At 36.2% G+C, this 25,877-nt stretch overlaps 4 protein-coding genes and 1 long non-coding RNA gene across 13 annotated transcripts in view; 3 read left to right on the top strand and 2 right to left on the bottom strand.

Annotated features, from left to right (window-relative positions):
- Positions 1-12,882, bottom strand: part of LOC106614671 (uncharacterized) — a 30,110-nt gene extending 17,228 nt beyond the window's left edge. The window contains exons 1-2 of one of the 8 annotated variants that reach the window (XM_014230546.3): positions 12,667-12,807; positions 5,648-6,022 (exon numbers count right to left, since the gene is read on the bottom strand). In XM_014230546.3, the coding sequence (XP_014086021.2) occupies positions 5,648-5,765 (118 nt within the window). In that variant the 5' untranslated portion in view covers positions 5,766-6,022; positions 12,667-12,807. Of the gene's footprint in view, positions 1-5,647; positions 6,056-12,225; positions 12,349-12,407; positions 12,540-12,662 lie in introns of those variants that run through there. The other 7 variants (XM_014230597.3, XM_014230564.3, XM_036367885.2 and 4 more) reach the window with 7 other exon arrangements.
- LOC118681753 (uncharacterized) lies at positions 1,577-15,080 on the top strand. Its single transcript, XR_011396065.1, has 3 exons — positions 1,577-1,663; positions 1,733-2,060; positions 14,891-15,080. It is a non-coding gene; the product is annotated as an uncharacterized lncRNA (long non-coding RNA).
- Positions 15,081-20,915: 5,835 nt separating this feature from the next.
- On the top strand, positions 20,916-23,090 carry Jheh1 (Juvenile hormone epoxide hydrolase 1). Its single transcript, XM_014240005.3, has 4 exons — positions 20,916-21,317; positions 21,385-21,581; positions 21,758-21,968; positions 22,026-23,090. The coding sequence occupies exons 1-4, from the start codon at positions 21,102-21,104 to the stop codon at positions 22,815-22,817; spliced, it is 1,416 nt and encodes a 471-aa protein (XP_014095480.2). The 5' UTR covers positions 20,916-21,101; the 3' UTR covers positions 22,818-23,090.
- A 265-nt stretch (positions 23,091-23,355) lies between these two features.
- On the top strand, positions 23,356-24,557 carry LOC106617472 (microtubule-associated protein RP/EB family member 3). 2 transcript variants are annotated; one of them, XM_036367900.2, is made up of 4 exons: positions 23,356-23,620; positions 23,681-24,120; positions 24,190-24,251; positions 24,335-24,557. In XM_036367900.2, exons 1-4 carry the CDS (start codon positions 23,476-23,478, stop codon positions 24,351-24,353), a joined length of 666 nt encoding a protein of 221 aa, XP_036223793.2. In that variant the 5' UTR covers positions 23,356-23,475; the 3' UTR covers positions 24,354-24,557. The 2 variants fall into 2 exon arrangements, with proteins under 2 accessions (XP_036223793.2, XP_014090192.2); XM_014234717.3 differs by having other exon boundaries at positions 23,357-23,620; positions 24,318-24,557.
- On the bottom strand, positions 24,454-25,789 carry LOC106617399 (coiled-coil domain-containing protein 130 homolog). Its single transcript, XM_014234596.3, has 2 exons — positions 25,110-25,789; positions 24,454-25,044 (listed from the first exon to the last, which is right to left on the bottom strand). The coding sequence occupies exons 1-2, from the start codon at positions 25,680-25,682 to the stop codon at positions 24,559-24,561; spliced, it is 1,059 nt and encodes a 352-aa protein (XP_014090071.2). The 5' UTR covers positions 25,683-25,789; the 3' UTR covers positions 24,454-24,558.
- Positions 25,790-25,877: the final 88 nt, after the last annotated feature.

The raw sequence follows: 25,877 nt of genomic DNA, 5'->3' as shown, positions 1-25,877 counted from the left end.
TGCATTGTCAACTTTTAATGAATATTGCAGCAGTTAACTGTGTCTTAAATAAGCCGATGAATGCGCTTCGCCTCAACGACTACCCATGAGCCCAGCAAAGGAACTGTGTGAGTAAGTCAGGGTAAAGTATAGCCGGCCGTATCATCCCCGTCAGCGCTCGGTGCCAGCTTCTCGCTCAGCCGCATTTTCGATACGATAAGTTCGCCGCAAAACCACAACTGGATATGGTAGGCCACGGCGACGCTCTGAAGTGGTCGTCGGGAAGTGACTGCAGCACAGTTTGTGCTCGTGAGTGTGTGTGATAATTTCAATGTGCAAAATATTGAGAAGCGCTAATTATAAATGCATGTAAATGTGAATGTATTAATTTTAAATGAATTTAGTTTTAGATATGACGTAAAGAACAGCAACCGAACTATTTTAATGTTGACACGTTTTTGCTGGATCTGCAGCTTTTCTCATTTAAATTCAACCGAGCAAGCACTTGGGGTTAAGGTCGTGTGCGGTCCATCGAGGAAACTTTAAGCTTCATCATTGCATAAGTTATTTTTGGATACATTTCACTCTGCAGCAGTTATGGTGAAGGAAAGATGAACATAAATGTAGCAATTTTCACTTAGTTTCTCAGATGGTGATGTTTCAGACGTTAACAAGAAAACTTTGAAGCCCATTTATTGTTACTTAAGAATAATAATAATTTTGGTTTAAGGTTGAACAATGTTCGCATTATCGGGTCTTATAATAGTTTCTGATTGCCGGCTAACACACCTCGTGTTCATACTCGGACATTAATAAATGCTTAAAATACGAAAAAACTTAAGCAAAGTAGCTGATGTCACGGACCGACAGAGAAGAATGATAAAAGGAGTAGATAAATGAAGAATAATGAATTCTATGCAAAAAAGCTAAACGGTGTTAGTTAGGTTAGATAAAGTTAAATTATTGTCCATTAGGGTTTCATCTAAGCGGAAAATGATATATATTATAGTGTGAAGTGTGCTGCATAAAACCAGCAAGGTGCTTCTAATGAAAATACACCAATTTCGCAAAACCTAGTAGTTGGTGTCTCCGACAAAATAGCATGAGCTATTGATAAAGTTAGACTTTTAATTCTAATTTCAATTGCTTAAATTTTGATATTCTTAAACATTGAAGTTTAATTTAAAAAAAATCGCCCGAAAATGCTTAAAACGCCAACCTAATCAAAGTAGCTAGTTAAAAGTAATTATTTGGCCATACTCCTGTTTTCATTTTCTAAACACATACATACGTGTATATGTATGTTTATGCACGACTGCGAATGCATGAATGTACAAATTTAGAACTGTGGCAATTGTTACAACTCGTTGTCCGAATTCGAGTCATTATTACACTCTAATTACTGTGGAGTAAATTCGCATATGAGTGCGCTATGCATACACATACATATATGCATGCGCAACTGGGCTCAGTAATATTGTACAAATCCTACATTTTCACACAAGCCAACCACACAACATCAAGACGGATCCAACAGCGAAAAAAAAACATAAGAATCGGTCGAAAACTAGATCAAAAATGAATTTTGGTGAATGAATGAATGACAAAATTTAAGTTTTACATATTTTAGATACATATGAACATCGAATCAAAAACAGAGGATCTATGAAAAATATGTATGTAGGTATGTATGTTTGTCTTGAAAATTTGAAAAATAAAAAAAAACAATGATGACTCTTCTAATATTTGCAAGAAAGCAATTTCGACAGATTCGAGACGGACTAGTGCTGGTGCAAAAGGGAGGTGTTCTTCAGCCCTTTGGCTGTACGTTTTTGTCACGGTGTCGGTTGGTCGGCGCCGACAAAGCCCAACAATGGCCGCAGTGTTAACAATACTAACTACATCACTGCACCAAATACATGCAACAAAAATGCACAAGCGTCTACATAGGTGTTGCTTTAATAGCAGTGGCAATATCAGCGGCAAAGCCGTTAGCAAAGCACTCCAGCAGTCAAGCACAGCTCTAATGTGTGCCGACGTCCACACAATGCCAGCGGAAGCAAGGAGGGAAACGAGCATAGGTAAATGCCTGCATACCTCACCACACACACACACACACACTTACATGTACAAGCGAGGCGATTGCAAAAATGAGCAAATGAAAAGCATAAAGTGAAAATTGTACTGCAAACTCAATTCGAACCTGGTGGTAATACGAAAAGCAAGCACATAAATACGTAGCATGTGCAAACACACACACACACGTTTATATGCATTTGTGTGTAAGTTAGGCGGTGTTTGCGTTTGTATGTAAATATCAATGCACTTAAATGCTTCTTACGCACAAACACATGAATGCAGGCATGTGCGTGCTCACTAAGTACCGTAATGTGTGCGCTGATGGCTTTTCAGCTTGTGGTTTCACTCTCTAAAGTGTGGCGACCGTTGCCGATCCTCAATAGCCCCGAAGGTGCGAACCACCCAGATACCTTCTAGACTTCCTTGCTTGCTAGCGTGCTTACAAAAACAAGTGCAAAACACATACTTACATATAAGTATGTAGAAGTGTACGTAATTATGTGGAATCCGAATTTCCACATAGTCAACTGCACAGATAGGAATATGCAACATGGTTCGCTGAGACGTTGCATGCCATGCAAAACAACAAAAATTAAACGATTTTCAATTAATTAAACTAAATGGAATTCGATGGTTACAGTCATTGATTTTCGAAAAGTAACTGGTGATGATGATTGCAGTGAAAACAAATTAATACATGAATTGAAAGGCAAAGCCAAAGCGATGAAGTCTGCAGGCGATGGCACTAACAAATGTACATAAGCTGAGCCGCTTACAATCATGCCTACTGACGCATTAGGGTCACCCTTTCTAGGTGAACATAATGCAAATTCTGAACTAACATATTTTTGACATATAGTAGCTGAAGACTTCGTTGAAGGTTAAGCTGTATATTGTGGCACTATTTTGTTGTTATAACCAAATACTTTTGTTTAACAAAATTCTCCGAAAAACTTCCTTTAACCGACTTTGGACTGTCATTCGATGAATTTTTAAAGAAATAGAAGATTAATTTTTTCCTAAAAATTACAAAAACAACAAAAAATGTTAATATCGCCCGCGTCGAAGCTATAATATCCTTCAAGGATGCATCGAAACAATATATTTGCGGATTGCAACTAAATTTCGGGGAGATATACATAGCCAATAAACGAGAGAGCAGATCGGTTACAATATCGAGCTCGTTCATTTTTTGCAAATATTTTCTTCAATAATTCACTACAATTAATCCCGGGCCCGGGTTTCCTCTCTACGACCCTGATGGCAGCTGTATACTATAGTTTTTCGATATCGGCGGTTGATATGAGCAGCTTCTTGGCGAGATAAGAACGTAGACGAAATTTCAAATAAATATCTCAAAAACTAAGATAAATGGACTGATAGCGTACATGGCTAAATCGACTCAGCTCGTCACACTGATTATTTAAATATACGCTTTATTGGGTCTCCAGCGCTTCCTGTTACAAACTTCGGGGCAAACTTAATCTACCCTGTTCAGGGTATAAATATTCATATGCTGCGATCTATAGTAATATAAATCTTTTTCTAATAGTTAAAAGTCTTAAATCTGCTTCGAAAATAGCTAATTTTCTGTTTTACCTATCAATAATAATAAATCAATTCATTTATAAATTCGCTTTAAGCTTCGGAAATATCAAAAAAAATTATTTTTTATACTGCGAAGCCTAATTTAAGTTATGTGCCGCCCTAATAATAAATAACGCTTCTACAAACATTCATAATTACTTTCACATACACACATGCACAGATGCACACCACTCGTACGGCTAACCGGCAATTGAAATAGACTTTCGGATGCTCACGCTCAAATGCACGACGAGTTCGTCGAAAGGAGCCCTTTACAAACGCTTGAATTGGAAGATTTCAAAATGTATTCACGGTGCTAATAAATACAAGTGCGAGTATCTTGTTGCAAATTGTTTACGCTTTAACTGCACTTGTGGCATGCAAACACATTGAGGCAATCGATTTTAATTTAATTAATTGGCCAACCTTCTCGGCTCTCGTGTTGTGCTAGCAAACAATCGCACACACACGCATACATATATTTGCAAGTGTCAACACGCCACATATACATACATACATATAAGTGCGAATTCCTGCATGATGAACGGCTGGTTTTGTCCTCTCATTTTATATTTTTTGAAAAAGCGAAAAGGCAACAGATCCTTTCATCCACAACGACGACATTATCACACATGCAACTAGCAATAAGCTCAAGCGTTTCATATTTAATACTTTTTTTTATTTGCGGATGTTGGCAACGCTTTTGTTTTTATTGTTTTTACGCTCTTTTGGCTCTTCTGGTGGCATTCCCCATGCCAATTAAATCCTTACTCGCACACGCTCTAAATAAGTCGAAAAGAAGAAGCCACTTCTCGTGCCACTGTCTGACAATTAGTCGCAGCTCAACACATCAACGCGACACACACACACATCCCCAGCACCTTCGTGCATTTATACTAGCCTTTGAGTATGTGTGTGTGTCCGCGCACAAGCAGTTAACCGGCTGGCAGCGCTGCATGCGTGAGCGCTTGCGCCAGTGCGGCAAGCACTGCGTCAGTGTTCCTGTGGTAAGACCAGATGTTGAACTGGAAACCACAAAACCGGATCCAGTAGCTGTTTTCCGGCTGCTGCTGCTGCCTCCACTGGCGAATCTTGCAAATGCAAATTAATCACCAGCATTCTGGTTTCTTTTCAGCTACAAACAGCAGTCGGGCATTTGTCACCAGAGCGTGTGTAAGCACAGTCCTAACACCGTTACTTTTGTTGAATTCTGAATATATTTGCATAATATTTAAGAAAGCTTCATATGCTTATTTAGCTCTCAAGTTTTAGGCTTCAATACCGTAAGAATTCAGACATTGGACATTGGTGAATCTCAGTGAAATTACCCCGATATCTTAGGGAAGCTGCGGAGTCACCAGTGGAATCTTCGTGTTCACCAATAGAGGGATGAACTTTTATAGCCCCGTCAACTGAAATTTTGATGTAACATTGGATATTAGTGGTTTCTTCTCACAAAGCTAGAAGGTATATTTACAAAATTGATTCCCACAGTCATTAGCTTAAATAATTTTGAAGTATTTTGCTTCACTTTTCTGCTACGGAAGTTGTTCCGATATATTAAGTCCCCTATTCTATCTCATTGCCAGAACACTGAAATTGTGTATCTGTCAGAAGAGTTCGAACTTTACGTTTGCAATGAATATAAGATGGTATTGGAGAATGTAGCTTAACGCTTTACTAAAATCACACTAGGCTATGTCATCATTGATTTCAGTTGACCAAGTATAATCGACGTGTCGATGTCGACCCTCAACAATTTCGCAATGTATAAAATAAATAATGGTTTGTTTCACATCACGCCACTTTCTTGAACTACGAAGTCCAGCAAGAATTTAATAAGAATTAGTTTCCGCGGTTAGCGATAAGGAGCGTAGGAATAGTCTTCTCGCCATTGCTGGCTGTAAGCTGGTGCCGGAAGTCTCACGTAATCGACACTTATTCGTACAAATGTAAATTACGACATAAGTAATAAGTATTGTATTACTATATAAGTACTCACCTATAGCATATACGGTTATCACAAAGCTGTAGCCGATATTTTTTTTGTAGTTTCGCCGATCACTTCTCCGCCTTTCGCCGCTCCGAGCAATCAGTTTAATGGGAATTGTGCGCAGCATATTCAAATGGATTTTTTGATCACTTTTAAACCAGAGCTGATTTGCGGCTAAATATGAGGCTTTTTTCAAATGTGTTTGCTAAAGTATATCAAAACACTGCACAAGCTTCCGGATTACTAATTTACTTTTTCAATTCCAACTTTTTTGAGTGTATTTATTCACTGTAATTTGGTTTTAGTTCAACATAAGCATTTAGCAATATTTAACCTTTTTACTTTCGCCAGCAGATAAGGTTCGCCGCCGCGCTAATATCGCTTCTATGAATAAGCAGTGAGAAACTTAAAATATTTCTGAAATATGGTCATTATCTAAATTATGACAAATCACAAAAAGGCAGCCATGCTGAAGTTCACCTGCACAAGTTAGAAGCGATTGTTCGGCGCAGCAACAACAACACCAAAGAAAAGCGCAGAGTGGAATGACCGGTAGCCACTGCCGCCCCCATTCATTTTCATTAGCAATACCACAAATTATGTGCGCACTTAGCGATAGTTATTGTGGTCATTGCCGCGCCACCCACACCCACACACGCACACCTATGTAAGTCCATACAGAGCTAAGTGCTTGTGTGTGTGCCTGATACAGCGTAGAGTGGGTGGTGGCATGCAAGAAATATGATGATGAATTTCGAATTGTTTGCAAATGCAATCTTAAAAGGCGGCAACGCTTCACAGACATCGCTTTTAAAAATGTGCACTGTGTGGCGTGTGCAATACACGCATACAAAAACATCAGTTCTTACGAAGGCAACATATCGGAGGGGAATAACTATTTACATATTTACAAACAGTTTACTTGTGTTTATTTAGTTGCATAAATATTTGTACAACGATGCAAATAGCAAACCTATTAGAATACACACATTGCTTAGCATTTTTTATTGGCATTTGCAGTTTCAAGGTTAATAGAAATATTCATTCGAGCATCTGAGATAACTCTAAGTTCACACTGACGTATTCAGAATACAACTTTTTAAGTCTTTCGACACGATCGACCTCGCAGAGGAACCAGCAACCGTTGCTGATTTTGCAATATCAAAGTTTACCACCAATAAGAGCAATCATCTCATCGAACTTTCTCGCTTTTTGTCTGGAAGGGACCTGGCTCCATTCCTTACAAAATTCACGATGTATCTTTTTCCAACTGGAGTTCATATTCGATCCTAGTACATATTAAAGCGATGAAATAAACTCACACCCCAGCAACATTATAAACTTCCTTAACATACACTGACTTTATCAGATTTCTTACACAACTCGCACTCGGCAGTTGACATCATCTAACTCTGTTCGCTTAAATAATGCCCTGAGGTGAGAACAAAGTTATGTATAGTTCGTCCGATTGTGCAGAATTTGACAACGTCAAGTTCGTAAGAGGAAAATCAAAATCGAAAATATTAGTAAAAATTTAGAAGATAAATCTTTTTTTTTCATTCACACGATTTCATCTTAATACTATTGTAGTTGGCCTCTACTCAGTTTTCATACGCGATTTTTGGAGTAATTGTAGCATCTGACTTGAATCGTCATAAAAGTCTGCTCGTACCCAGCTTGCGGCGCCTTGTAAGACATATTTGCCTTTTGAATGTTTATTTCATGGTAAGATTTTATATTTGTCACTTAATGTTAAATGTTGAACGCAAAAATCCTTTGGGGAACGTACTTAGATGGTGTCAGCTGCCCAGTTACGTTTGCTTACTGCTTGCCTCGTGTATTCGCCAGTGATAATCGCAATCAAGGCAATCATCATTCGGACACTTTTAATACTTTTCCCTTATCCCTTTAAGCGGCGCGTTGGCATTTGTTGGCAGCAGAAAGTAGCTGTTGTGGCAACAAAATATACTCGGTCTTTGGTAACTGGTTTTTGTTTTTTGCTTTCTTTGTTTCGTCTGACTGCAGTTTTCAATTTGCTTCATGGTTTGCGCTTTTGCCAACGATTTCACCGACTTTAGCGGCGCTCTCGAGCTCAGCAACAGCGACAACAAAAGTTCAAAAACTCTGAAAGTTCCCAAGAGATCCATAGCATTGGCCTTTTAGTCGCTTCGGTATTTTGGTGGAAAATTGAAATTTATGTTTGTTTGTTTGTCAGTTTGTTTTTCATAAATGTGGTGGCTTGTGTGGCCAAAAGCTTCGCCCCAGCAATGCGTTCAACAGTTGCGAAACTAATGTGGTTATTACTCCTTTTTGGCGCTGGCCGGTTTAAATGGTGTTTTCGAAGAAAACTACTAAACATTTATGAAATTTAAAATCATTGAGAGCGGCTTCTACGAATCTTTCATTCAATGAACAAATTTATATGGCCAAATACTCAAAATCCAAATTCACCCAACTTTCTTTGTAAGCTCTATTATTATTCCTCCCCTATTTTTGGTATGCCAAAAGTAATAATTAGTGAGCAGTCTCCTCCTAAACCTGATTTTGAGACGTCACCATTGCCGGTTATTTGAAAACCGTTCTATTATAAGTTTTTAGAAACAATTTCTTTGCCGAAAAACCACATTCGACTCAAACCAAGTCATCGTTTTTGCCATCAGGTTTTCAATTATTCAACATGTCCAAATGCATATACGTGTTAATGCCTGAAAACTTGCGTGTGTGTGTGTGTGCGAGGCTAAAACTTTCTCAAGTTTTCCCTTCTTTAAAGTACGAATTAGTTCTATGTGGTTAAAGAAAGTAATAAAGTTTGCTTTTGAATTTGAGAGAGATTGGCTGCTATGCGCGCACACAAACACTCACACACACACGCTTAACCAGTCGCACACAAGCAAACACAGTGCCATTGGTCAGTTATTTGTTAATTGCATTGCAAGGGATGCGGACCCTTTTTTAAATGATAGCTGGTTATAAAGCTGACTTTTTATGAGCGAATACCCGAAATGTAACGGCGATTGTTTACAATGGTGTGAGAAGCCATTTCGGAGCATTTTAATTATGTGAATTAGCGCTAATTTGAATTGTTGATCGCAGAGCGGCGCTAGCGAACTTGACAGCGAATTGATATGCTTCCAAGTTATCTGCTGTCAGGTGCGATGGAGACAATCACAATGCACCAATTTCAAGAACATAAAAATAATAATTGCGAGTTTGTGGCAGCGGTTTTGCTCGCTTACGAATTTGGTTAATTGAATCTGAGGCAGTTAGAATATAAATAAATATTTCTAAACAAATATGTGGAGTTCTCAAAAGTAAATTATATATAATTATATACTACGCCCAATTCGCTAAAGCGCTATATATACCTATAATGTTAGTTTCTTCCAATTTACAATAAAGAACTCAGAAGCTAATGCTCCTGATATTTGGCAACTCTGATTCAAAAGTATTGGGATCGATCCCTGCCTTCTGATGGACTTTATGCTTACAAATCTGTCAATATGTAAGTTATCTAAATGAAATTAAATTAATATGATAGATAATATTTCTAAAGTTCATATACCAACATACAACTATCGTTCTACTAACTAATTACTTTTCTAGACAGTTGGTCAGGTCATTATTAATATTTCTTCAAAAGGCTCATTTCAAATTAGTAATTTCTTTATACCCTGAACAGGGTATACGTATTAAGTTTGCTACGAAGTTTGTAAGATCCAGAAGGAAACGTCGAAAATGTTTAACGAGCTGAGTTGATTTCGCAATATCCGTCTGTCTGTATATACGCAAACTAGTCCCTCAGTACAAGCTGAATAATCAAAACCAAGTTCGTATATGAAAAATTTTTTATTTGTAAGGGGTATTCTAGCTTCTTACGAAGGCGACATTCGAGATTCAACTTATTCCGAATTTTGAGATTCATGTGTATCGTATAATTTTAATGAGGATTGAACCTGAACTTATTTTGAAAATGAACCATGGCGGATATTGAACATTAGCAAAAACTAACGGAAATCCAGCACCGGCTTAAATGTATAAACATTATTATATATAATATGTTAAAACCATTTTGATCAGTAAAGCAAAAAGATGTCAACAGCTACTTTTTTTTATTTATTGATTCACTTTGCGGTCGACTAACAATAATATCTACTTTTCCTAAGGGTAGTAGCTTTGCAATTGTAAAATTAATTATTAACAGAACCACTCTACTTATGAGTTCTCTATAAAGCTGAAGTGCGAACAGGCGATGTAAGCTGCTCTCATAATATATAAAGCTATCCAAATGCAAAATTTGCCTTGACTTGTCACTTCGGCCTGAAAGCAATTAGACAGTTTGCTCTTTGGAATGTTTTTACTACGCCTTCGACGTTATTTAGCTCGATGCTAACAAAATTTGTGTAACTGTGAAAACTTTACGAATGCTCATTGAAATTGCGATCAAAGCACAAATTCGGTTTATTTCCGACGTAGTTTTAGCAATTCAAAAGCTAATACATACACACACACATATGTATGTGCATACTTGTATGTATATCGAATGTCTTCCCATTTTAAAACCTGACATTTCAACAAAAGCCAGTTGTTTTTATTCCAAAGTATTTTTACAAACTCGTCTATAAATTCCCGTGTTTATGAATAATTTTTCGCCTACATTTCAGTTATCAGCATACTTTTGATTGTTTCGCCTATTTACATATTTACATAACTGGTTCATATCACACTTGATTATCATTCGTGCTGGCGCGTCGGTGCTTTGCAACCAGTTTAAACTAACTTGTTGTGCGCAATGTAGAGGGCATATAAGTAAGTAGTTAAATGGCCCAGTGTGAGTGAGTTCTTGATGCTATCAACTATCAAGTCTTGGCATGTTTTTATTTTCCTAACTATTACAGTGGACCCTGTAGATTTTCTGCGCTGAATTCAACTGGTTATGAATCCCATGACGACCACTTACAACACATGATCAAATGGACAGCCGACTATTTTTTTTTGTCGGAAGTGCTGATGTTTTCAGCGATATTTGTTTTTAATTGACGTCGATCAGAAAGTCCTAGTCTGTCACTAGTTTGAAAGCGACGCAAAAAAAACCAGTTCAGTCGGCAAACAAAACCAAAATCTTAATGGCGTCCACCCAAACACTGTGAGAAATAAAACCAAAAACATACCAATATTCTTGGTGTGCTTCGTTGTATTAAATTGTTGAAGGTACCATAAATAAAATAACTCACTAGTAAACTGTTTCATGATTGGTGCAAATCTATTTTTTTTTTAGAGTAGTTCATATTTTCGTAATCTAGTACTTTAATTGAAATTGATTTTTTTTTTTCGAATAAGTAATAGTTTGAAGAATAACCCAAGAAAACATCCTACTGGTCAGTGACAGTTGGTTTAACAGTAATGTCTATAAAAATACTCTGCCATTAACTTATTTCAAACACTAAAAAATACTCATTGTTTTACTATGTCCGGTCCCAAACCAGCCAATATTGCGTTAACGACTGCTATTTGAGAAGCATAAAGTCCAATTGTGCAGAACATGACAAAGCTTTGAATAATATTATATTTATAGAGACTTATTAAATATATTTATGTATGATGCATTGAAGGTGCAGTCAAATGGAGTTAAGATAGTTTGTAGTATTTTGGAGTAAAAAGATCAGAGAATAATCGATAAATCTGTCTGAAATTAGCGACGGCAAATATCAGCAGAAGATGACTCTTTGAGCACTACAAACATTGAGAAATCAAGAAATTAAGTTTAGCGACTTCTTCTGCAAAGTTATGTTGTCTAAGTAGACCCAAAGGCCTCAAAGCATACAATATGGTACATGCTGACCGCGGAAAGAGAGAGAGGTTCTTTTAAATAAGAACCTATGCATCAAATGGCCTTTTGGAAACATAAAATAATTATAAAGAATTTTTTTGTTGTCTTGTATAATTTTATATTATCTTAACCTTTGAAGTCCATTGAACTCATTGAAGATAGCTGATTTTTATAGGCTGAAACGTAGCTGTCTCTTTAAGATTTAGTATTTTCTCCAAGCTCATTGGGGAGCTCTTTTCAACAGGCCACCTACGCACATTTTGAGCGTTCTGAATTTCAATACTCTTAGCATGTGCTCCAAAGGCCATTTTAATAAGTAGAAGAACTTGGCAGCCCCAATTCATTTGACGTGCATACGTTGCAAAGTGAACTTTGAGCCTAAAAACAAATCAATTTATTTTCTTTAAAATTTGCAAATAAATTGCAAGGAACGAACTCTTAACTGCCTTAAAGAATGAACGCAGTACTGGCAAACGCATAAATAAGCAAAAAATAAAATATAAAAATAAAAACAATTCAAATGCGCATAACTGAACGTATGTGTATCGGTCGGCTGTATCAATTTGTAGATATTCACAGCACATTTTGAAATCACAAACAATAAACAGAACAACGCGATGTGTCAACAGACGCGCCCCCACAAAAAAAAACGGGAGACTTCGCCGCGTTCAGCAATAAAGTGTTTACGAAATTTTGATTATGATTGGTCTGTTGAAATATTTGCGTCAAATATGAGCAACGAAATACTTCAATCACACACATTTTTTGGCATTCATTCTCGCTACAGCGGCGTAAACCTTGATGCACTTTCCCATAAACACTCGCGTGTATACTGTTTTGCGCGCGAGTGTATTTGCACTTGCTCAAACACTAAAAATATTACACATCGCGCTACGCATGCACAGGTTCGCCAGCCAAACAAAAACTGAAAAAGAAACAAACCAACAACAACAAGCACAACTGCAATGCAAGCAGTTTGCCGCGAATTCTGTTTAGTCGACACAGCTTGCACCAGTGCATAGGTATACTGCAGCAGAAGCGGTGTGACAGTTCAGCGGCTAATCAATGTACAAATGAACTTAACAGGTTTTTCAAGAATCGACAATGAACAATGCTTCCGGTCGACCGGCACCAACAATAATTATAATAACTTTTATGGAATTTAAATATTCCATTCGTCAACTGTCAACTGCTCACCCACCCAACGGTATGGTATGTGCGCGGTGAATGTTCGAAGTGCTTTCGATTTTGTATCCAACGTGGCTGATATTTATTCTGTTTATGACTCGCACGCGCCGCCCCCTACGCGACGACACAGAGCACTCGAAAGACGAACGAAAACTGGCGCTGCTTACACGTCGGGGTGCACAGCACGGCATGCCAAAACTGAAAACATGCGATGGCTATGCTCCAACAACAACACCGACGCAACAGTAATAGCGCCAGCAACATTGAGAAACAAAGCCGAAAACAGAAACGTAAACGAAAACAAAGATACGGCAATAAAAACACGTGAAGCCGTGCTGAAGCAACATGCTGCTGCTCACTTGGATGGCGGTGGCCACGTTGGGGGAATGTTGCGCAACAAAGCGCCGCGGCCAGGCAACAGGTTATAGTAAGCAGCAAATGTCAGCAACAGTGTATAGGCAAGCGAAAGCGCTAGCAAAACAAAATTGCTGTAAAGTGTCGGTGGTTGTACGGCGCCTTCGTGGGGGCCCGACAGCCCACGTTTATGAAAGTTGCCGCTGTTGGTTTTGTTGCCCAGCAATGGACTATTTCTATACGATCTGATAAACTTATGAGTATAGACATTGATATGCAGATACACATGTGTGTATGGATGATATATGTATACCTATTAGTGCAAGTGTAAACAAACCCGAACCTACCATAATATTTAGTTAATCTGAAAACCTGCTATATTACTAATGGTATATGCAGTATTAAGTTGACATGGCCAGCTGACAATTGCAACTGAAAAGGACTCTAAATTTCGCGGCTTTGAATATTGGAAAAATTGTTTATTGATATTTTATCTAAAAGATGAGGCCTAAAAATCAGACAACTTCATTCAAAAAATATCACACAGGTAATCAATTTGAAGATATATATAATAATCTTTCAATATTCCTATAAGACACTGTAGTACATAATAAAATATCACATCAGGGTTGGTCTTAAAACCCTTTCGGCGAATCAGTAAACATAGCCGAAACTAACATTAGTCGACTCAATAAATTTGTGATAGGCTAAAGTGCTTTGTAGAGTTGTGAGCGTGTTTATGATCCATTATACAGGTATTTTAGGTACCACAACGGATTGGCCAATTATCCAAATGAGATCCTTGTAATGATCGACCTCTTAAACTAACCTATCCCAATCTTAAAACCAACGCATTATATCGCGATGGACATAATGATAGACTTCAAAGCTTTGTTTTTTCACCGAAAGAGCACTTTACTTCTAAACAATGGGTGTCTAGTTAGATATATTTGTATCACGTTGGACTTCTAGGATGATCTGTTGTCAAATGAAATTTTATTGAAATAATGTTACACCAATTAAGAGATAAGAGACTTCCAACACAGCAACCAGTATACTCGACGTACTTAATATTAAAGATTTACTGCGTAGCCAGAAAATTAGTAAATACGCCATGTGTGATACATATACGAGTATTTGGTTAATGTAAAATTTCATTGACCAGGTAAATGCTTAAATTATATGTACATATAAACATTGTTATCGCTCGTTGCAGCGCACATAGATATTTACAAATATTTCATATATAAGTATACAATATAAGCTGATACGAATAGCTTATCTCTTCCTTAATCTCTATGTATATTAATTACCTGGAATAAATTCTATTTTGACCCGCTGACTTGCGATTTACCCAATTGTCGGATTACACCTGCCAATCACCATATAATACTCGTATTAACAATCTCTTTATTTTTAAATCGGATGCTATCGCTTTATTGTGGGAATTTTCAATGCCTCCTGATTAGATTATTTAAGCTAATCCATTAACGGTATCAGTTGATGGGTCGGTATTTATAATATAAATCAATATTCCGCAAATAACAATAAAGATAACATTGATTCGAATAAATTGATTAGTTAATTGTCTCAATATTTGTTTGTATGTATCAATATGTACTAGCTCATACATTAGGGTGATCCGACATATACATTGATATAGGTATGAATATGTATGTCATTTCGGGGTCATACATACCGCAGATGGTAAAGAATAAAATACAGCAAAACTATGATGAAACACGACAAAATAAAAATCGAGTTAACCATTTTAACCGCTTTTGTGGCACAATCCATCTTCCACTATACCATTTCAAATTTCATAATTAAATGCCGACGATGAGGCTACAAATTTAGTATCTTTCACACTATATCTTAAATAGGAAGAGAATTCTTCTGCAAACAGCAAAATCAAACTGAATATTATATATCGGAAATAGAAAGTGTGGCTGTTAACTCTATTAATGCACTTGAGCATCCCGAGACCGAGGCACATCCAATCAAATGTGAGCTGAGCTTGTGAGGTAATTACAAAATGTATATGCCTGTCTATTTTAGGACCATATGAAAGCCCGTGTAATTATACAACTCGTCAATTTTATCAAAGTCAATTTTATCGTCAAATCAAAATCTTCGCCGTAATTAGCTTATCTAATTCATGGGGTTAAGTAACGCACTACTTCTAAGCAGATTTAGATTGCGAACCCAGCTTTATAACATATTGTTGCTCTGTGGAACTCTCCAGTAGTCGGATAAAATTCAAGCGCACTCCAAACTCGAAAGAGAAGGTCGATCAAGCATCTAGATAATATGTGCATATTCTCGTATACATCTTAATTTTCCGAGATCTTTATAATAATTTTCTAATTTTACAAAGTCTAAGCTAACTCATCTAGCTTTTAGAGGTACTCTTAACTGGCCATTGGTGTTATGCTCATACCAGTGAAAAAGATCAATTAGTTTTTATACTTCTAGTGACAAAATTCTAGGTACTGGAGTCCATTCACAGTTTAAAAAGATTTAACATCCAATTCACTGTTATTTTAGAGTTGAATCAAGGCTTTCTGCAAATCATTTGCAAACGAAAACCAAGCTCTTAAGAATCTCATCAATTAAAAAACTAGATCTAGTCAATTTTTGCTTATATAGGTGGCCTTTATACCCATTCATGCTTATTTATATATAGTTATGTAACATATGTACATCGGTGGTTATGTATTTGCTGTTATTAAGGTAATATTATTGGAAGTGAAGGAAGCAAAATAAACATGATGGTAATATTGACTGTTCAATCTTTATTGCACATAATATGCATAAGTACACTAAGCTTAGTACACGGAAAGCAAATTTTATAGTTATAACAAGCGTACATCTGTATGCACATACTTACATAGACAACAGTATAACTATCTGCATGCAAATCTGTAACGCAGTCTTCCTTGCCTAGAGAGCTACATATCTGCCAATAGGACCCAGTAAAATTTATTCACTGTTTCGCCACTAAAATTCTATTGCTCTATGGCAACATTCAAATGAAATCTAGAAGCCAAAGCAATGAACTCATTCACACTGTGGCGAATTCGAATTTTTGCTGCTGATAGACTGGCCTCGGCTCTAGTGGCTTGCGGTGGATGCCGCACACATAAGTCAATGGAGGCTTATTTAAATACATGTATACATACATTATAAGTGTGTGTGAATGTGTGTATGTGTGAATGCGTCCTTGATTTTGGCGAGTGGCTGACTGACTGCCGTTAGTGGTGTATTTACTTAGCAAATGAAGCTGAAAATGAATTGAAATGATGTTGGAGTGTTTTAGCCAATAAAACACTTAAATATAAAGCAGGAAGACAAGCTAATGCTGCAAGTCATAGCTAAATGGTAAGCAAATATTTATATAATACCTTGCGCACATACATACATATGTACATATTAATGTGCATTGATACCGACGCTTGATGCTGTGAAAAGTCAATAAGACAATGTTTACTTTCTAAAGAACAAAAACCTACTTAAGCAAATGGGCAGTGGGCATTTACGGTTACTTGTAATTACCGCCAGGGGCGTTTATTTAAAATGTGGTGAATTAGGAAAATTAATATCGGCGGTGTTGGCGAAATATTATTTAAGCATAATATAAATGTAGATTTGAGCTTCTTTGTCTACACAATTTAAATAAGGGGTGTTTGGAACAAATAACTATTCTAGGCATTTTTCAAAAAAACTTGTGATTAGCAAACGCTAAGTGACGTTTACACAAGTGGCAGCTATCTAAGCTAGAGATTGGCTCTAAAGTTTTTTGCTTTTGAAATTTGGATTACGGTCAACATAATTTGCGTCGAAAAGCCGTTTGGATCAAACAATTTCTTAAAAATGCCTCAGGTTACTAATGAATTATGCGTCAAGGATTTAATATTGAAGGAACTATTAGTAAATTTCTATGATGAATAATTTATTTTAATGCCGTTAAGTCTTTCACTTGAATATTCTACCAATGCAAATACACATTGGTAGATTGGCCAACTTTTATTTTTGATGAGCCCTTTTCTCTGTCTTCATACCTGAAGAACGCGTGTGCAGCTTCTTCTATTTACAAATTTCGGTTGCGGATTCCTTCAATTTAAATTTTTTGTATTTTTTACACTGACAGTGTAAAACAAGAAGATATGGGAACCCCGACCCATGTTGTGACTGAGACAAAGACATTCTTTTCTATTCTTCAAAAGTTTAAATTGCGCGCAGCGTCGCCCACGGGCAGCTACATATGCAGTAAGTAAAAGTTCAACTTACTGACCCCTAAATCAGCCCATTGATTTGTACACCGAACACGTGCGAAAACTTCATAGAGTGCGTTGGCAGAACGCAAAATATATGTCACCAAACTAAATTGGTTTGTTTATTTATGAACATAATTATATATATATACTGAATACGATATATGTATACCAGCATATTAGCTGTAGTGGTACTAACTTATCGCATTCAAATTTTGTCAACTGTTTAAAATTGTAAAATAAATTTTAATAATATCTCCTTGTCATTAACGTTCTCTGGTAATAATAAGAAAAGTTTCCTTGATAAACTTTAAAGTATTTCTCCTAAGCTAAAAATTGCTATGAAAACCATTGGTTGTCAAATTTTAATATGTAAGCTTTCAAGCTTTCTTTCATGTACAGGGTGTCAAATGGAGCGGATCTAACGCTCTTGTACATAGAGTAGAATTTTAAATCAGCAAAACGGTTATAAAACTAAATTAAATTTTATTTTAAAATGCTTAATGTTTTCTCAGTGAGCACAAGCTATGTTCCATGTGAACACAGAATTAATTAATTTCAGCTTTTAAAATCCCATAATTTACAAATTTTAAAAAATACTATAACGTGAGTAAATAAGGCGCTGGAAATGAACTCAATCACAATTTGTTCGACTGCTTCTATCGACAAAGAAGCCCCCTCAGTTGAATTACAGATCACTAATCTTCAAATCATATGTAGTTGTAGCTATATTCCGAATATGTTGGCTACCTTCAAAGCATTTCTAACACTAAGGTTTGATGTAATCAGCTACTCTAGAAACAGCTTTTCATTGACATATATGTACTTACTCACGTGTTGGCCTTTTGCTTCAAAACATACCCCAATCTCGACAATTCTTTTCCAGCGACCAATACCTTGAGAGCCAGACGTTAAAAAATCGGTTTTAGAGTTTTGGATTCAATCTACTGTAAATACTGTAATTATGGATTAAAAAACCTGAATATTTTGAAACATTTCTTATTATCATTTTTATCGGAAACATTAAACCAGATTTCTTGAAAATGTACTCATTTTTACACTATATTTGCACCGAATTATAATTTATTCTTCACAGCTAAAATAAGTCCTGTTAAGTTCTAATCCGTGCCCAAATATTACGACCCCAGGGTATTGGAAAATTTACTTCCCAGGTCCTAAAATCAAAATAAATCTATCGGACAAAAATGTATTTTGAAGAATAAGTCAATACTTATTTTTAACGACCAACGTAAATTCCAACTTATATAAGAAAGAAAGTGGAATACAATACTTCTGAATTTAAATTATAGAGTGGTAATGATTGGGGTGCGGTGATTGGTTTTAATATGGTCGCAATATTTCCGAAGAACATTTTAGGCTACCATTCGAATACATGTGTTACCTGGGGTCTACTCGCAGTACTACCTCAAGGGTTCCGTACCCTGTTCCTAAAAATTTTCCATAAAAGGGAGGTACAAGCATTCTTTAGAACTTTCAATACGGAAATGTCACTAATTTTTGAAGAGTCTGAATATTTTCATATACAATCTACAAAACCGGATACCATAGGAGCAGTTTTATCACACAACCCATAAGGTTTGGCTACTTACATATTGGAAAAGTTATCCGCTTGGAAAAAGGAAAAAAGAGATAAACAAAACTGTAAAAAGTTAACAAAATCATGGGGTCAACGAAGTCAATTAACCAATTCCTTGTTTTGATGAAATAGTAACTTGCTTCTTTATTTCGTACTGTTTGATACATAAAACGCTGTACGCATTTCTTGTGATGTCACAAAGAATAAAAGCAAGAAAAAGTTTTTTAGTAATTCTCTTGCATGAAAGCAAACTTAATTTGAAACGAACTGATCCACTTAGCCAGTGTTGTTTCTATTCGACGTAACTCTATTTGATGATGTCCTTTCATCTGTTTGATTCGTCACTATCGAATTTTTTGCGTAAATTCGTTTTATATATTGAATCTGCAATTTTGATTAATTCAAATGCTGAAAAGCTTCACTTCTAAGCGCCGTTAAATTATTATGAGAAGCCATAAACACACTTTAATACTTCACGAGTTAGTAGCGAAACCGATCGGACCATGTTTTTTTATGTACACACGTGCCCCATAACACATTCAAGAATGTTGGGATTTTAACAATGAATAGCAAGAAAATGAGCCCTAAGAATTTTAGGTAAAACAAATAAAAAATCAAGATTCAATAGATAACTGTAAACTAACTTAACGGCACTGAAAAAAAAGGTCTAGATAAGATTAGGGAAAAGAGCAAATATATGTAGGTAAACTCTATTTTTGAAATAGATACTGTGAACTTAATAGTTTTTACATAAAACGTAAAAATTAACAGAGCTTTGCTCGATATTTAGAAAGATACTTGTTAGAGATTCTCTCATATAGAATAATAACTTTTTACAAAAGTAACAAGTATAATATTTTCTTTTTAAGCAGTCCTATCTGCTAATATACCAGGTTATACGTACAGTGAATCAAAAAAAAAATTGTACAGAGAGATGTTTTGACATTTCTCTTTAACTATTTCAGCTTTTAAACTACAACCAAGAGTAATAATATGATAATCATATGTATTTTTATAAAAGTTTTAACAATAAATAATCAAAATTGATTAACGATTGCAAAAAATTTAAATTTCTCACTTTTGAGCAACCAAAAAAACGTGTACATTTACGTTGGCAACACATCAAATGCAGGTACCGTTATTTTTTTCTGGTATTATTTGCGTATGTTCAAAATATATTTTTTTGGAATCGAATTTCTTTTGTGCGTTTGTAGTTTTTCAAAAAACAATCTCAAGATCTACAAGCTCTGGTAGTCAAATATTGGCAAGAGAACAAAATTACTCTCGAAATAGACAACATTTTCAAAAACCCACATACTATTTTTCAGTACATTATTGCTAAATTCAAAAAGGCTGATGGAGTTGAAAGACTTGATGGTAGTGGAACGCCCAAAAAAATTTGCCCACCCCAGGCTGAAAGTAAAGTGTCAAAGAACAGCCCAAATTATCCGATGTCTCTAACGCCAAGAGGTTGGAAGAAGGCTAAGCGCTTAAAGTTAAAAAATTAAATAAGACTGTCAGCATGGACGAGGCTCCATTGTGTGGTGTGTGGTGCAATGGAAGCAAGAGAAGTGCAGTAACCTTGTGTTTGTCAAAGAAATTATGTAAAGAATGGACTACTTGGCAATATCAAAAATCCATTTGGCTCCATCAGCTTTTTAATTGTTTGGAGAAAACTGAATTTTTTAAAATAGACTTAAATTAATTTAATAGTCAAAAATCAAATCAAAAGTTTTAATAGTTTAGAAGTTAAGTCACTTCAATGTAAAACCAGGGAGATGGTACAAGTACTGGGTACAAGTTTTTTTTTGGTTCACTGTACGTACATACAGTAGTTCGAAATTTTGATTTGGTTCTCAGTTCACCAAAACTTCAGAACTCTTCTAAACAACATTTAAGTTTCAGCAGTCTTATCTCGGTATATCTTAAAGCACTCGACTCTGTCAGTCAAACAGCCAATCTACCTATTGCTCCAATAATGTATGTATATGAACGTATCCGTCTCTAAACGTCGAACCAACTGCGAACTGATAACAAAGCAGATAGATTAATTGGCTTGCAGCGTGGTCACAATCTCAACGGACGTTTAGCAATACGGAAAGACCGCAAATAATAGCCAACGCTTGAGAAGAGTGCAGTTGAATGAAAAGTTACTGGCGCGTAGTTAAATTAAATTAAATTTCGTACTTTTTTAAAGAAATAACATTTAATACTAGAATAAAAATGCTAGGGTTTAAGAAACTTCAATGGCCTCTCAGTATTATTTGCATTATCGGCGCTATATTCGCTTATAGACGAATAAACTCGGCGTTTGAAACTGAGGTCCCAAAGGTAACGCTACATCAATGGTGGGGGGATGGCCCGGAACCGAAAGACTGGGCTGCATATGTGAAGAATTCGTCGGAGGTGCTTAGTAATAGACTCATATTCCCGGATTCGGTATGGCATAGTTAATTGCCGTCAATAATTCATACTAATCATAACTTTTACGCACCTCCTCTTGCAGACCATTGACGATCTGCGGCAGAGATTGAATCGCACATTACATCTGACTGAGTCAATGAGTCCAGATTTTAGAAATGGTTTCAACACTAAGGAATTACTGAAAATCGTCGATTATTGGCGTGATAACTATATGCCACGATGGCGCGAACGTGAAGTGTTCATGTGGCAGTTCAACCATTTTACAACCGAAATTCAGGGGTAAGTTTTGGCAGAAGAGGAGATTCAAACGATTTTCGAACGTAAATATATTTTCAAATATGCTGCTTCTGATTCAGAGCAAATATACCTTCAACCTACAATAAACCTAACCGAGTGAATTTTGTGCGCGTCTAGTGTCTTAAGAATTAACTTGCGAAGGTCATATTTCTTTACAGCCTACGTATGCATTTTTTACATTTAATGGTTTATGATGAGAACAAGGTTGGCAAACACCATTACCCTGTACTTTTGCTGCATGGATGGCCCAGCTCAATACGGGAATTTTACCCGCTCATGCACAAGCTCCAGCAAACGCATTTCGATAAAACGAACCCATACATATTCGATGTGGTAGTGCCGAGTATACCGGGTTTCGCTTGGTCGCAGGTGAGTTGCAACAACTGTTAATTGCTACACATCTGTTTGACGAGGGCTTTTTTACAGGGTACTTCGAGGGAAGGTCTGGGACCAGTTCAAATTGCCGTCATTATGCGCAACTTGATGCTTCGCTTGGGTTATAAGAAATTCTTTATACAAGGCGGTGATTTCGGATCGGTAATCGGCTCACATATGGCAACACTGTTTCCAGAAAATATACTTGGATATCATTCAAATTTATGTGCTGTATTCACGGTTAGATCGGTTATAAAGGGAATACTAAATGCCATAAAGCCAACATTTTTCTTTCGCGATGGCTTTGAGGAGATGTTCCCACATTGGGAGGTAATAAAACGTTTAATTGAAGAAACTGGATACTATCATCTACAAGCAACAAAACCGGATACAATTGGCGCTGTGCTCTCTGACAATCCCGTCGGTTTAGCCGCTTACATTTTGGAAAAGTGGTCTTCTTTGACAAATAGGTATTATAAAGATAGCTCCAATGGTGGTCTGCGTAAAAGCTTCAAGTTGGATGCGCTCCTGGATAATGTAATGATCTATTACTTGACTAATTCCATAACGACCTCTTCACGTATATTCGCCGAACATCATTCCTCTGAGCAACGCGAACTGCATATGGCTAGTGTTCCGACGGACGTGCCGACGGGTTGCGCACGCTTCAAACACGATTTGATACACTTTCATGACAACCAACTAAAGGATAAATATCGAAATTTAATTCACAGCACATACTATAAAGATGGTGGTCACTTTATTGCTTTAGAAATGCCCAAATTGTTGTATGCAGACTTTATAGAATTTGTAAAGAAGGTGGAGAAGTTTAGTAAGCTATAAGAAAGCCTTGTTAAAATTTAAAATATTTTCGTTCCAAATTTGGTGTGGCATATCACTACTTAAATAAAATATTAGACGAATTCTAAATTTAAATTTAAAAAAAAAATGTTTAGAATCTGCCATGCTAAAGTCGAAAGATAAATAAAAGAGAACACATGAGGATTTATATATAGTATATATTTAGAAGAATTTACTATTGATGCTCTTATTGACTACGTCAATAAAAATTACAACAAAATCGTTTTCGCAAAAATAAAAAATTGAAGTCAAAAACTCGATATTTTCTATGTAAAAATAGGAAAACCTCCTTAAGTGATTAAACAATCTACAAGTAAATGAGTTATTTGTATATGTAGTTTTGTGCTATTCTTATTAACGTAGCTTGGAATGGAAAAAATGTAATTATAGTTTATGCAGACAATTTTTTCGTTTCAGTTAAAAATAATTTTTTTCCTACCGGGTGGGTTGCTTATTGGGTGTCATTGTTTCTTTGCCAGCTCCTTTATTGTGTTTGTTTTTATAGGTATTTGGGCGCCAATTCTGTGCAAAGTACTGGTTTATCCGTTATTAAAAGCAATTATAGGAAAATCATTTAAGGCATTAACTATCTTAGTAATATTACAAAAAGTGAGAATTTTAATAATTATAAATTATAAAAATGAGTACCCAAGCCATGGTGGATGTAAAGACTCCAGTTGCTCTAACGCACGCTTCTTCAGAGAAGTTGTCGCGCCATGAAATGTTGCGTTGGATTAATACAACCGTCCAAGGCGAATATACGAAAATTGAGGAGCTCTGCTCAGGTACTGGTGATATTTTGTTATATCTGCCCAAGTATAATAACGAATTTAAAATCTGAATAGGTGTTGCTTATTGCCAAATTATGGAAATACTCTTCCCAAATTCGGTCGGTATGAAAAAGATAAAAGTGAGTGCAAAATTGGAACATGAATTTCTGCACAATTTAAAACTCTTCCAAATGGCGTTCACACGTATAAACTACGAAAAGTCCGTGCCCATTGAACGTTTGATAAAAGGACGATTTCAGGATAACTTCGAATTTCTGCAATGGTTCAAGAAGTTTTATGATGTGCATGCAGCCGGTAAAGAAAATGTGAAGCTTCCAAATACGCAAAAGCAGCAAATTAATCTCAAGGCAAAAACGACGAAAAAATTACTAAACCGAGTAGTTTCGGAAATGACACCACCAACAGCGAATTCAACGCAGCTTAACGTGGATGGAAATGGTTCACCAAGAAGCTTAAAATATTTGCAAGAGACTCGGGATAAACTCGCTGAGCAGGTTTGTGCATAATGATAAACATCTTCTCTTATGCGAATCTTGAAATTCCCTTTTTTTTATGACCCTTAGACCTCTGCAATATTAAATGAGAGAAATTTTTATTATAAAAAACTAATCGATGTGGAAAATGTGTAAGTTAAAAACAAAGTGCATTACTCTCAATGAATTTCTCAAAAATTAACCAATATATCTAACAGTTTGAAGGAATTCACAGATCACGACGAGCTGTGTGAGCGTGCAATGGCCATATTATATGCTACCGATAGTGGAGTTCCAGAAAATGGAAACAATGAATCGGGATGCGACACAGCGGAGTTGTAAATTTTTATGTTCTTTTTTTTTTTTTGTAAAACATTTATTTTTACATATTGTATTTTTATTGTGTTATTGGTTGTATTCAAATGTTATTTCGATAATAAAACGTTTTATGTAAAGTATTTAATTACTACTATCATTTTCACTACTACTATTATAATCACAGACCAGAGCCAAACTGTTTGGCAAATTAATTATTTTGGCTTCCTCTTTTTCGAATTTTTCGTTTTGACTGTTGTTCTCCAACGCCGCACACTTTTCTGTTTGGGTATGATTTTCATCTCTTGTGGTAACTGTTTTTTCTTCAAGTGTACGTGGTTCGGTTTTTTTTTTAATACCCAAATCTCCAAATTGTAGATGCGTATTTAGTATTTTCTGCCTTTTCAGTCCACCGAACGTTGTTTTGGTAGCACCTGGGAGAGCAGGTTTCATTAATATATCCAATCTCTTTTCTGCTTCTCTTTCTTGGGCTGATTTGCTTTGCAGCATCATCAACTCAGCCATTTGCTTATCCTGTGCAGTTTCTGGTAAAAGCGCTATATCAAGGCTATTTCTCGCAAGTAATTGATCATCAAGTTCTTTTTGTGCTTTTAGTTCCTTCTTTTTAGACTAAAAGTGATTTACAATTAATAATTACTTTTAAATATTGTTATAAATATGACTAAAGCACTTACCCGAAACTCTGCTCTTAAACGGCAGTTCGCTTCGTAACTGTCATTCCAAACACCTCGATTACGTTCAACTAAACGTTCGAGCACCGGTTTTGCATCCTCCCCAGCTTTGGCATCTTTGGCTTGATGTTCCAACTTGTACATCGGATCATCGAATAGTCGTTTTTGTACTTCCTTGGTCTCGGGTACAACCTGCTCATTTTGTAACGGATCCCATCGATTCTCTTGTCGGCGTGCTCCGGATAGAATAACATAATCCAAATTCCCGGGATCGGTTTGAATTTCAAAATGATTATCGCATAGGTGACACTTCATTCGAAATTTGTAAATAGGAGTTGAATAGTACATGCCCACTTTTGTCTTTTCAGCATTGTAACGAACACCCATTCCAATATGATTTTTACATCCATCACACCATATATTGTAGGGCATTTCAAAACGTATAATGATTATGCCCAGATGAATTTTTCGGGCCCGCTCGCGTAGTGCATGCGTGCCACGAAATTTATTAAGTCCACCCTTCTTGGGATCATAATCAGGGGGATAGTACTTATTTTGTCCTTTGCGCTCACCCATTTTACTTTGTGTATTTAAATATGTTTAGATGTATTTTACAAAATTATTATACCAAATATTTTGTTTATCAATACCGTAAGGAAATAAATGGGAAATACTAAATGTCAAAATGAAGAATAATTCACAATAAAGCATACTAATCAGCTGTTTAGCCACAGTGGCGCGTATGTCGTCAATTCGCTATGAGTATATAAA

The sequence above is a fragment of the Bactrocera oleae genome, chromosome 4 (assembly GCF_042242935.1).
Source record: "Bactrocera oleae isolate idBacOlea1 chromosome 4, idBacOlea1, whole genome shotgun sequence".
In the NCBI taxonomy this organism is placed as follows: Eukaryota; Metazoa; Arthropoda; class Insecta; order Diptera; family Tephritidae; genus Bactrocera; species Bactrocera oleae.
The sequence above is the reverse complement of the archived record's forward strand: the minus strand, read 5'-3'. Positions and strand labels throughout refer to the sequence as shown.